The sequence below is a fragment of the Saccopteryx leptura genome, chromosome 3 (genome assembly GCF_036850995.1).
Source record: "Saccopteryx leptura isolate mSacLep1 chromosome 3, mSacLep1_pri_phased_curated, whole genome shotgun sequence".
Classification (NCBI taxonomy): domain Eukaryota; kingdom Metazoa; phylum Chordata; class Mammalia; order Chiroptera; family Emballonuridae; genus Saccopteryx; species Saccopteryx leptura.
Genome location: NC_089505.1, coordinates 106658221 through 106671870, shown reverse-complemented (window position 1 = coordinate 106671870; position 13650 = coordinate 106658221). Strand labels below are relative to the sequence as shown.

General features: G+C 40.5%; 1 protein-coding gene across 1 annotated transcript in view; it reads right to left on the bottom strand.

Moving 5' to 3' along the window:
- Positions 1-13650, bottom strand: part of ZCCHC17 (zinc finger CCHC-type containing 17) — a 54855-nt gene that overhangs the window by 14921 nt on the left and 26284 nt on the right. The window contains exons 4-7 of the mRNA XM_066375690.1: positions 11550-11650; positions 10214-10305; positions 2828-2928; positions 911-1053 (exon numbers count right to left, since the gene is read on the bottom strand). Of these exons, the coding sequence (XP_066231787.1) occupies positions 911-1053; positions 2828-2928; positions 10214-10305; positions 11550-11650 (437 nt within the window). The remainder of the gene's footprint in view (positions 1-910; positions 1054-2827; positions 2929-10213; positions 10306-11549; positions 11651-13650) is intronic.

The following is a 13650-nucleotide window of genomic DNA, read 5'->3' as shown; positions in this document are numbered from 1 at the left end:
CTGGGTTCACCAGCTTGGACCTAAGGTTGCTGGCTCGAGCAAGGGATTACTCGGTCTGCTGAAGGCCCGCGGTCAGGGCACATATGAGAAAGCAATCAATGAACTAAGGTGTCAAAACAAAAAGCTGATGATTGATGCTTCTCATCTCTCTCGTTCCTGTCTGTCTGTCTCTATCTATCCCTCTCGCTGACTCTATCTCTGTCCCTGTATAAAAAAAGAAAAAATCATACAGCCAAAGGGTAGAATATCATATGCTGCTGTTAGGTTTTTGAAGAACACTTAAAGATACCAGAAAATGCTTTTGAAAAGTACAATGGAAAAAGAAGGATATAAATTATGCCTAATATGACCATAATTTTGTATTTATATATATATATGTAGTGTTATATGTATATGTGTCTGTAAATATATTACTACCTAAAAAGATTAGAATATACCAGATACTGTAAAAGTTTCCCTAGATGGTAAGATTACAGGAAGATCCTAATAAGCTTTATATTTTTTAGTATTTCTAACATATCTACAAAAAAAGTTCTTCATTTTTTTATACTTTATACTATCTATTTTCTTTTATTTTTATTTTTTATTTTTTTGACTGATTGAGAGTGAGCAAGAGAAGAAGGGAAGAAAAAGATGAGAAGCATCAACTCATAGTTACTTCACTTTAGTTTTTCACTGATTGCTTCTTATACGTGCCTTGCCCAGGGAGGGGGGCTACTCAAGCCAAGCCAGTGGCTTTGGGATCATGTCAATGATCTCTCACTCAAGCGGCCACCTTGGAGTTTCAAACTAGGGACCCCAGCATTCCGGGTCGATGCTCTATTCACTACGCCACCACTGGTTAAGTTCATTTTCACTTTAAAACAAAACAACAAAAAATATGACAAAATAAAAGCAAGAGAGTACTCACCTTCTTTCTTTTTCTAGAATTCTTAGTGGGGTCAGGCTTCTCAAACTCTGCTGACTTTGCCTCTTCCTTCTCCTCATCCTCATCAGGTATCAGAGAATATCTGGTCCCACCTGGTTGCATGAAACAATCCTTCGCAAAGTGGCCTGCAGAAGAGAGGTAGAAAAGGTAGAGAAGGAAGAAGTAGTCTTTCCACTCAGAACATGGATCTTCCCCAGTGGCTCCTGGAAGTGGCTAGCTGGTTCAGGAAGTATTACTAAGGTCATTCAGAGCAGCTATTGGATTCAGAGCAGATTTTCTGTCCCCTCAAGATGGCATTGCTTACTCAACCAGAGCCAGACTAGCAGCTGGCCCTAAACACTGCTGTGGAAACACTGGCACTGCTCTGGTAATGGCAGAAGATATGAGGATGCAGGCTGGTGCTGCCCTCTATTAGCAATAGAGCTTAATAATTTTTCAAGATTTGTAATTTATTCTTGACAACAAATGGCTGCTCCAGAGAGCAGAATGCTTCACAATAGGAGCCAAGTGGCGGGCCAAGGCCCTAAAGGAAGACAGCTCTTAGGCAGCTGGCAGGAAGGCAGCCCAAGCTAACACACAGAGACAGGCACAGTCACCCAGGGGCACTCAACAGTCAGACTGTCAGGTCTGCAAGGGCCTTAGAGATCATCAGATCCAGTAATGCATTTGCAGAGGACAGGAAGGCACAGAGTACAGAAGTAGCTCAGGAACGGCAGCAGAACTAAAACTTACCTGGGGGTCTTGTGCCTCCCTGACCTGCACTCTTTCTGCTGCATCAAAACCAACCACCTTTGGCCCAGCCTCTGCTCACTGGGCCAAAATCCATCTCTCACTATTCTTCTCTGCCTCAGGTAATAACCAGCTGTACACAGATGAAGGTAAGAAGCCCCCCCCCTCCCCGAGCCTGCAGTGCTATTGAGGGCCCCTTTATCAGATGCTACAGGGCTGGTTGTGTCTGAGCTTGCTGTAGATCCTATCTCAGGGACACAGAGAATTGGAAAAAATCATCAAAAGTAACACCTAAACTACTATGTAAGTCTGAGTCCAGAAGCTGGATGGTGCCTGGATGAGCAATGCAACATGGAGTTTTCTGAATATCTGGAATGCTCCCACAATTCCCTTGAGGAGGGAATTTTATTTTTTTATTTTCTCTTCCTCCCTCTACATTAGTAATAAATAGGGGTTTAAACACCACTACCTCAAGCAGGGCAAAAATATGCAGCAAAGCAATGTGGAAAAATCAACAAGGCTAGGGAAATGGAAGGCTAGGGAGAAGTGGTGACAAATTGAGGTCACTCTGAAAACGAGAAGTTGGCAATCCCTCTCATTATAGCTCAAATAAGGAAGTCAGGCTGAAAGAGCTCTTTAATATCTGAGTAAGACTAGAAGAAACCTGAGGAAACACAGCTAAAAGGAAATGACTAGCTTGTGTTCTTTATTACTAAAAGGATATTGTATTCAGAGCTCTGAAGTTAAAGAGATGAGCAAGAGTTTAACTTCGATCTTTATGGAATACATTTCTAAGTTGCTTAATTCTTGCAGCAGAATAATGGTTCTTGGAGATAAAACTTAAGAGTACTAATCATAATCCAACACTCTTACCTTACTGGCCTAGAACCAGGGGCCGTGCTTAAATAGGGCACCAGCTGCAGAGATGCAGGGAAAAGTGGTGATGATATATATAGTATCACTACCAGGGCCAGCAGTAGGGCTAGCATTCAGAGAAGGAAACAGAAAAAATAGCAAGCCATGAACTCTGATGTAAGTCTAGTAGGAATAACAGCATGAGGCCATCACTTGGCTTAAAGACAGGATGAATTAAACTCACTAGGCTGCTCATCCAGTAAAGGGTCCATCCACAAGGAGAGAAAGACTGAAGTGGTAGAGGCTTCACCTTACCTTTACAGCCACACTTCTTGCAGGTAGTGTTCAGGACAGCCTCGAGGGTGATCTTCTGCCCTGTGTAATCCTGGAAGGACCGCCTCCGCCTCTCTTCTTGCCTGTAACGAAAAGGATACTGTGACTGTTGGCCTTCTTAAAGATATGGCCAGAGATACTACAAGGTAATGGTGTATGTTGGTTTTTTGTTTTACTTTTGGCAGGTAGAAGGAAGAAAGAAGGAGAAGTGTTGGGCATAAGGTAATGGTGTGAAATATATAATTTTTTCATTCAGGACAAGGCTCTGAATAATTATAAATGAAATAACTTCATTTCACTGATACACAGGAAATAAAGATATAATTCCCACTTATTAAGTCCTCTACAAACCTCACAAGGTCATTCCTGGGTTTAAAAAACCTTCAAAGACTTCCTGGAAAGTCAAATCCAAATTCCTTACTTTGGTGCTCGAGTCCTTTTAGTCTGCCTCTAACCTACTTTTCCAGCGACATCTATACTTGTACAATATGTTCTAGTCAAACCAGACTATTTTACCTTCTCCAGATTTTACCTTCACTACTTTTGCTCATGCAGTTCTCTCTGAAATGCTCTGCTTCTCCTCTTCCCTCCCACCTCTCCGCCCCCAAACACTGCCAGGCTCAACTGCTCAACTCTCCTTCAAGTCTTCTTTCCTGAGCCGCTCAGCGAGAATTCACCTCTTTGCATTCCTGCAGCACTTTTAAATTTTTTTAAACTTTTGACCAAGGTATAATATACATAAAGAAAAGTGTTCATAGCATACAGCTTTACTGATTTTCACAATTTGAACATACCCAAGTAACCAGTACTCAGAAAAAGAAACAGAACATTATCAGTACCTCAGAAGTCCCTCTAGTTACTATGCCATCCCAATGGTAACCACTGTTCTCATTTCTAACAGCACAGATTAGTTTTACCTATTTTTTGTAAATTATATAAATGGAATCAGAGACTATAGACCCTTCTGTGTTCAGCTTTTTTAACTTGTTTGTGAGATCCATCCATATTGTTGTGTGTAGCTTATTCCAGTTTGCTGCATCTTCTTGCTGTTGATGTAAAGTAGTTGAATAATTTCTATATGAACAGTGCTCCTAAGAACTTTCTAGCACACATCTTTTAATGAATATATATATATATCCATGCATTTCTATTGGGAAAAAGCCTAGCCCCAGGTAGGAGTGGAACTACTAGGTTGCAGGGCATCAGCTTTAGTAGACACTTCCAGACAGTTTTCCATAGTTTTCTACAGTGATACTCCTATTAGCAGAGCCTGAGCGCCCCAGTTGTCTTAGCTCTTACTTTTCACTTTTACCTGCACAGAGAATATACTCAAAAAATGTTGAATTGAAGAGTATCACCTCGATCACTCACTCTTTCAAGCTCTAACTGTATCCTATATACACTTCAATCCCAGCACAGATCACACTTTATTGCACCATATATTTGTGTTTCTCCTCTAGATCATGAGCCTTTTTTACAATATTTTCCTTGTGACTGTTTTCCCGGCACCTTAGTCCAAGGTGTGGCAAGCAATAGCCAGTAATAAATGTTTGTTGAAATTCTTTTGCTCTTCACCTAAAGTGTTTTTCTTTTTAAAAAAGATGTTTTTTATTGATTGATGAGCAAGCAAGCGAGAGAGAGAGAAAGAAACATCAATATGCCATTGCACCCATTCAAGCATTCATTGGTTGACTCCTGCATGTGCCCTGACCAGGGATTGAACCTGCAACCCTGGTGTATGTGGACAATGTTCCAACCAACTAAGCCATCCAGCCAGGGCTAAAAATATATTTTATTTTTATTTATTAATTTATTTAGCAAGAGAGAAAGAGAAAGAAAGAGACAGGAAGGAAAAGATGAGAAGCATTAACTCGTAGTTGTGGCAACTCAGTTGTTCATTGATTGCTTTCTCATATGTGCCTTGACTGGGGGACCTCCAGCTGAGCCAGTGACCCCTTGCTCAAGCCAGTGACCTTGGGTTTCAAGTCAGCAACCACTGGGCTCAAGCCAACAACCATGGGATCATGTTGATGACCCCACACTCAAGCTGGAAACCCCGCAATCAAGCTGGTGAGCCTGCACTCAAGCTGGATGAACCCGCACTCAGGCCGGCAACCTTGGGGATTCAAATCTGGGACCTCAGCGTCCTGGGTTGAAACTCTATCCACTGTGCCACTACCAGTCAGGCTAAAATATATTTCATTTACCTGAATCTCTTTAACTTTAAATTTCGACTTCACCTAAGATTTTCCAACCATTTGCCAGGTCTCTACAGAATCCCGCAAAAACAAAGAACTACTTTGCCAAAACAGCCAAATTACCCAGAGAAATGCAGGATAACAATATTAAAGCAGAACAAAGCTGCCCACTTCACATTATCTTAGCCAACATTTTTATGGGACATGCAGGCTCAAGAGAGGAAATGGAAAGGACAAAGATATTCCATATTCTTATCCAGTTCATTCTTTAAAATATAACTCAAATATCAATCTTCTATAAAATGCTTCCTGCTACCACAGGCAGAGTTCATTACTCATTTTGTTCAATTTGTCTTCATTTTGCCTCACTCCTTGTGCCAAGTACAAGACTTCAAAGGTAAAGTCCATATCTTATTCTTTTCTATATCTAAGCAGAGGGCATATTGTCTAGCACAACATGTTCAAACAATGAAAGTGTTCTACAAAGCTATGCCTGTGCTATTTACTGTTATGTCTGCAGTTACTAAGCACTTCAAATGTAGTTAGTGATTGAGGAACTAGATATTAAATTTATTTAATTTCAATTAATTTACCTTTTTTTTTTTTTTTTTTGTATTTTTTTGAAGCTGGAAACGGGGAGAGACAGTCAGACAGACTCCCGCAGGCGCCCGACCGGGATCCACCGGCACGCCCACCAGGGGCAACGCTCTGCCCACCAGGGGGCGATGCTCTGCCCCTCCGGGGCGTCGCTCTGCTGCGACCAGAGCCACTCTAGCGCCTGGGGCAGAGGCCAAGGAGCCATCCCCAGCGCCCGGGCCATCTTTGCTCCAATGGAGCCTTGGCTGCGGGAGGGGAAGAGAGAGACAGAGAGGAAGGAGAGGGGGGTGGAGAAGCAAATGGGCACTTCTCCTATGTGCCCTGGCCGGGAATCGAACCCGGGTCCCCCGCACACCAGGCCGACGCTCTACCGCTGAGCCAACCGGCCAGGGCCCAATTAATTTACCTTTAAATACTGGTAGCCATGTGGAGGCTACTCAGTTGGACAATAAAGACAAGCATTGATTTAGATCCTGAAAATGTCTGCTCTAATCTCTAGCTTTTGCCCCAGAAGAATCTTATTCAAATGATTGGGGTCTGGTATGAGTCATGTGAGATGGTCCTTTCAAAGAGTGAAGCTTGAGTAACAAAAAACAAAGGCAAGGGGAGTGGAAAGGGAAATGGGGAGTTCCTTATCAACAGACATAAACTCTAAGCAAGATGAGCAAGCTCTAGAGATCTAATGTACAACATTTTACCTATAATCAACAGTACTGCATGGCACACTTAAACATTTGTTAAGTGCATAGCTCTTATATTAAGTGCTCTCACTATAATAACAGAAAATGTAAAAAAAGAAAAATGGCAGGATCTTAAAGACATAACTTGAGCAATCACAAATTCAATAGCTTTCAGATGTCCTTATTTGTAGAGCTGCGTTTCAAGTGGTTGTGAGTTGCAGCTTAAGCAAAACCTCATTAAAATTTATTCCAATACTCTGTATGTAGATTCTAATATACTACAAGTCAAATCATACTTTGCACATAACAAATATGTCATTCACCACATGTCTCCCTTTCTGTCCTCACTGCCATCGTGCTATTTTAGGCTTCATTACATTTCACCAAAATAGCAATAATCCCTTCACTGGTCTCCCTGCCTCCAATTTTCCTCTTCCAATCCATACAGCACACATAGTTGAATTAATCTTTCTTTTTTCAGTTCAGCTAATAAGTTGAACCGGTGTTAGTACTAGTGATATGGGTAAGTATATTAAAATGATAGGACCTGATCCTTTTCCTCAAGAAGCTTATAGTCTAGCAGCAGAGGGAGACATATAAACTGATAATAGTGTGGTGAATCATAAATGCTCTTTTTTAAAGACTATGATATGCTGTCTAACTTAATTAGAAATTGACTTTAGCCCCTTTGCATTTGCAGAATCACTTATTAGATGACCTTGTTAATTCCTTGGGGCCTGAGGAGATGAAATATAAGAGGACGATATTTTGATGGAAAACGAAAGGCAGCTAACAAACAGGTGCTAGACAGCATGAAGACAGTGAGCATAACAGAGTAAGGCCAGAGAACGGGGTACCTGGAGGGAAGAGTCTGATCAGGAGCCTCTCCCACTCAAAGGCTTGAAACAAATTCACATTCTCTGACTGATTTACAAAGCTCTCCACAATTTTACCCCCAATGTATCTTTCAAGGCTTACATTCTACCCTCTTCTTTCCTTAAACAAGATTCCTGAATGTTCCATGTGCTATTCTGCCTCATGTCTTTCACCAGACCATTTCTTCTACATGGAATAGCATTCCTTCCCCTGCTGCCTGACAAAAAGCTTATCCATTCTTCAAGACTCAATGCTGCTGCTTCTCTGATCATCAAGGCCTTAAATCAACTCCTCCTCTTCAAGCTAATTCCTAGAACCCTTTTTAAAAACCATTCTTTTAGCATTTATTATTTGTTGCCTTGTAGTCAAGTTATTTGCATAATTATGTCATTACACTACACAATAATGTCCTACGGCAGAAACTCTGATATTGCCATTATGCCTCAAACACAGAATATGAACCCAAAAAACACTTGTTGAATAAAAGAATAAATGGATGCACTAACTAAATGACTGTTACACATCACGCACTACGGGAGATAAGAAGTGGCCCCTGTTCTCCTGGGCCATTCTTTCAAAAGAAGATAATCTCAGATATTAAAAGAAAAACAAAGAGATTTTAGAACAATAACTACAAGTAGATATTGTAAGTTAAGTTTCTACTATAGACTAGACAATATGCTAGGTTCTTTACAAACAAGATTTTATTGTAATCATTCTATCATTTCTGGGATGTAGGTGTCATTATCTCCATTTTATAGTGAAGAAGTTATGGTTCAGAGAGGGTAGGTAATCTGCTCAAAGTCATATACAGTACCACTTTGGGGCAGAACTAGGACCCTCTTTGATTCAAGTCTGACTCTAAAAGCTGTTATCATTCTACTATGCCACGACTCTTTCCTGAAAGCAGCTCTAGAAGCAGTCTACAACAAAAGTTCCTCTTCAGCCATTTGGTTATTACTAGAAACAGACTATGTATGGAAACATGTACAGCATAAACCCAGGGAGTCCTTTCCCTTCTCTACCATTGTTTTAAGAAAGGTAGCTCTTTTACCTTACTTTGTATTTTACCCATATGAGGGTGCTTTGGAAAATTTCACTGCTTTTTAATAACTCTGAATAGCTTAGAATTATTTGAAGTAGAAACAATTTATCTCAATGCAATTGGTAAATACCAGAATTAAATAACATGTCTAAGCTGTTATAAAAGATTTCTACTGTAAATGGAAAGTGTTTTGTCAATAATCAGCCCTACAAACATGTCAATAGAGTCTAAACTACAGAAATACGAAAAACTCTGTAAGTCATACGTAACAGCTAGAAGTACCATGTGGTGAAAGGGCAATAGCTTTAATGTCAGGGAGACCAAGATTAAAGATCCTAACCCACTATAATTTGCTATGTAACCATAGGCAAGTTGTTACCAAGCATCAAGCCAGAAACTAGGGATATAAAGTAAAATAGAACACCTACTTTCACAGGTTGTTACGAGAATTAAATGCATTAATATTGCATAATACCTGGCACATACTATGTATTCTAACTTCCCTTCCTTTTAAGTAAAATTCCTTCATATCCACAGTGATTTCACTGAGAATAAATGTGGGGTTTGCCTGACCTACAGTGGCACAGTGAACAAAGTGTTGACCTGGAACACTGAGGTCGCCAGTTTGAAACCCCAGGCCTGCCCAGTCAAGGCACATACAGGAAGCAGCTGCTATGAGTCTGATGCTTCCTGCTCCTCACCCACTTCTCTCTGTCTCTCTTTCCTCTCTCTAAAATCAATAAATAAAATCTTTAAAAAAATTTATTTAAATGAATAAATAGCCTGACCTGTGGTGGTGCAGTGCATAAAGCATTGACCTGGAATGCTGAGGTTGCCAGTTCAAATCCTTGGCTTGCCTAAGGCACATATGAGAAGCTACTGCTACGGGTTGAAGCTCCCGCTCCTCCCTCCCTTCTTTCTCTCTATCCTCTCTCTAAAAACAAACAAACAAACAAATGTGGGGTTTCCAAACTCTTCACCATCAAGATCCCACTCAAATAACATTTACTTTTTTTTCTTGTTTTTTAAAATTAATCAATAACATAACAGCCACTGAGAGTTACCTGCTTAGTATGAGCTAAATTTGCATGATATTTTTACCATCAAAAGCAACAAAATAATGTCATGGTTAACCTGAGGATAAATGTATGATTTTGGCTGGCTTTTTGAAACTGGAAACAGTTCATAAACCCCCAAGATTCCTTTTCAAGCGATTTTAAGGATCTAGCAATGCCTAGTTAGAAATCGCTGGTGTATATTTTCTCAAAGAAATACTTTGAGACAGATGGTAAATTCCCTGTATTACCAGACATTATCCTACATAATTAGAAAATCTTCCACTCCTAAATTAAAGGTCAGAAGAACCAATGAAAGAAGGTGGTATATTCAGAATACAGTTATCTTAAAATACAAGCATCTAAACCTCACATCTAAACCTCACTGGAACTGCTGCTCCTGATTACCTTACCCTTCCATTAGAGCTCTACCTTTTTCAGTCCCAGTGCTAGGAGAGAGGCAAATAGCAGGTACTTCATGAATGCTGTTGGCTCACCGGTTAATGGGCAGAAGCAGAAAAAGAGTAAGAATAAGGGGAAGGAAACAAAACCAGCAATGGAGCATTTCAAGTATCTTTAAGGTTATATAACTCATTAATATAACAATCTATAAATGGCAGGGTTCCCAGGTCAGCCTGATTCACTAGCAGTGGTCGGCAAACTCATTAGTCAACAGAGCCAAATATCAACAGTACAATGATTAAAATTTCTTTTGAGAGACAAATTTTTTAAACTTAACCTATATAGGTAGGTACATTGTTATTAACTTAATTAGGGTACTCCTAAGCTGGCCAAAGAGCCACACTCAAGGGGCCAAAGAGCCGCATGTGGCTCACGAGCCGTGGTTTGCCGACCACTGAACTACAGTATTCTCTGGTTTAAGAGTAGAATTTTAGTCTTTCCGAACCTTTACCTACTCAATGATAACGTTGTTGGGGTCGAGGTCCTTCCCAGTCCCTTGGTTGACAACTTTCATGGAGAGGGATACTTTTATTCTATCATTTTTTATCTGAAAAAGATAAAAGCAAAGTCACCAAAGTTTACAGTACATCATTTAGACTTCTGGTCTAGGATTATCTAAGAATCCAACTTTTTTCATTATATTTCCTTTTCCTTTGGGTCTCAGCTCACACACCACCTCGTTCTTGACTACTTTACCTAAATTTATCACTCATATTATTTGAATCCATTACAGTACTTACCATAATTTATAATTATTTTTAATTTATATAAGCTCTATAACAGCTGGAGTCATCTGTGTCTGGTTTGCCCTTGTATCCCTCAAACCTAGTGCATATTAAGCTCTCAAATACTGTTGAATAATATTTTTTCAGGCCTGTCTCCCCTGCCACCCTCTGGCAGAAGAGCAGGCCTCAGTGCATGTACATATTTCTCCTGTGGTCTGCCCACACCCACAGCCCACATGCCCTCAAGCGAGATATTAACAGGGTCCTTCGGAGCTTTCTCACTTCCCTAATGGTGCATTGTGCCAGGTATTAGGAAAAATGACTGTAAATTCTATGCTCTTTTTGCTTTGGTTCAAACTGAAGAGTACCTGGCAAGAATTCTTTAAAGTTTATGAGAAAACTATTAAAGACTAGTCCCATAGATTGTTTCCTTTTCTCCTTTTAGTTCTTTAAATTTTTTTGTTGTTGTTGTTTTGTTTTTCTTCATATCCACCATTTGGGTAGACTTCAGGGAGGGAATTTTTTTTCTTTTTTAGTTGATTTGAGAAGGTGGGAGGGGGAAAGAGAGAGAGAGAGACAGACAGACAGAGACAGATAGGAAGATAGATCTGTTCCTGTACGTGCCCTGACCTGGGATCGAACCAGCAACCTCTGTGCTCTGAAACAACGTTCTAACCCCATAATGGCAAACCTTTTTATAAAAACCACCCACTTTTGCAGTGCTGGTCAACCTGGTCCCTCCCGCCCACTAGTGGGCATTTCAGCTTTCATGGTGGGCAGTAGAAGAGTAACCAAATGGCACCACGATTGGCCCACCTTGAAAGCTGGACAGCTAGTACTTGTTGCACTACACCCCTTGTATTTCACACCATTCCTTTTGAGTTTGCAGGAGAGGCAGCCAGAAGGTTTAAACTAAGGTTAGACTATGATGGCAGGATTCAAAATAAGGTTCTCAACCACAGTAAACATATACACACTCACCACCATGAAATACAAAAAAAAAAAAAAAAAAAACCCAGCTTTTCCTAATCCTTTCTAACCAGACAGAAGTTGCACAGAACTTTACCTCACGACCAATAAGCTTCACCCATACTTTGTCTCCAACATCTACTATCTCAGAGGGCTTATCCACACGACAGGATGACATGTGAGTTCGATGAACCAGACCTGGGGAAAAGAAAAATAAATAAAATAAAGCACAAGATGTGTCTGGTATTATACTCTATGTCTGCTATATATACTCTACATAAGAAGGTAACAGTAAGATGCGAGTTGGGGATTCACTGAAAAAAATGTTCATTAATTTAAAATTGCAAATTAAAACGATTTGAGATCATTTTTTATACCTAATAACTAACAAGTAATCTTTTTTCAAATTATAAGAGAAAGTTTACAGAGGTGGTAGGGGTGAGCCAGCTTGGTATGAGCTCAGGAAACAAGTCACAGATGCAGAAGGAGGGCCCTTGGAGCTTAGATGAGAGACAGGCAAAGGGAACGCCCCAGGGGGAAGAGGAGGGGAGGGAAAGGCAAGGGCACGCTTCCCAGAGGCAGAGCAGATGAGCAGTCCCTAACAAATATTCTTTAAAATAATGCTTAATGTTAGGAAAATGTTATACAATAACTATATTATACTTATATAATATGGTAAAAATACAAGTTGGTAAAAATTTTTAGAGCAAAGGGCATAAAGATGATTATACCTTTGATGCAAAAATATCATCATTGAAATTTTTCCAAAAGAAAAAACCTCATAGGGGCAAAATCTCATGGGCATTATAAAAATACTGGCAGTATTATTACCTACAAAGGTTAAAAATTAAAATTAAAAAATAATCTAAATTACCAATAATTGAAAAATAGCTTGGTAAACTGGTAAATCTATCAAAAGCAAGAGTAAGCAGCTATTTAAGTGACAGTTACAGAAGATAAGTATGATAGATGTTAACTGAAAAAGAAATATAAATAAGGTACAATTTTTAACCTATTAACTTAGCAAAATATTTAGGAAATAATACCAAAAGTTGATAAGAGTATAGTAAAATAAGAAATATTACTAAGGCTGCCCTGGCCGGTTGGCTCAGTGGTAGAGCGTCGGCCTGGCATGCAGAGGTCCTGGGTTCGATTCCTGGCCAGGACACACAGAAGAAGCGCCCATTTGCTTCTCCACCCCTCCCCCTCTCCTTCCTCTCTGTCTCTCTCTTCCCCTCCCGCAGCGAGGCTCCATTGGAGCAAAGATGGCCCGGGCGCTGGGGATGGCTCCTTGGCCGCTGCCCCAGGCACTAGAGTGGCTCTGGTCGCAGCAAAGCAACGCCCAGGAGGGGCAGAGCATCGCCCCCTGGTGGGCAGAGCGTTGCCCCTGGTGGGTGTGCCAGGTGGATCCCGGTTGGGCGCATGCGGGAGTCTGTCTGACTGTCTCTCCCCGTTTCCAGCTTCAGAAAAATAAAAAAAATTAAAAAAAAGAAATATTACTAAGGCTAGTATAAATTTTCAGAAATCATTTAGCAACGGCTATCAAAAGGAATAAAATATTTAATAAAATTAATTTTAGAAGAATTAAAATATATAATAACTATTAAATAACTTAATAATGACACTTAATAAAATATTTATAACATATCTGCCAAGGTCCTTTCCTAGGAGAATACCTTCATTACATTCTAAAGTAATCTGGTCAGTCCGCGTAATTGGGTTGGAGCTGATCAAACCCCCAACCGTGGACACATGACACAGGCTTAGTCAGTCAATGTACTTTACCTCCTGGCCACAGTAATTGATTGGTTCAAAGACAGACAGACACAGGACACCAGCTAAACCAAATCATCTTTCTCAAGATTTGTCAGGATTATAAACCACAAGAAGTTACCAATGCCCATCTTTACCACCAGGTGGCAAGAGTCAGCCAGAGGAAAGCAAAGAAGAGCATCAGCAATCAAGAGACAAAGCCTTGAAGGTGTAAATAAAACTTGCTGGAAGCTGTGTTTATCCTGCACTCCCAGCAAAATTCACAAAACAGTCTGAAGGGGCGGTGGTGCAGTGGATGGAGAGTCGGACTGGGATGCGGAGGGCCCAGGTTCAAGACCCCAAGCTCACCAGCTTGAGCGCAGGCTCATCTGGCTTGAGCAAAAAAAAAGCTCACCAGCTTGGACCCAGGGTCGCTGGCTGGAGCA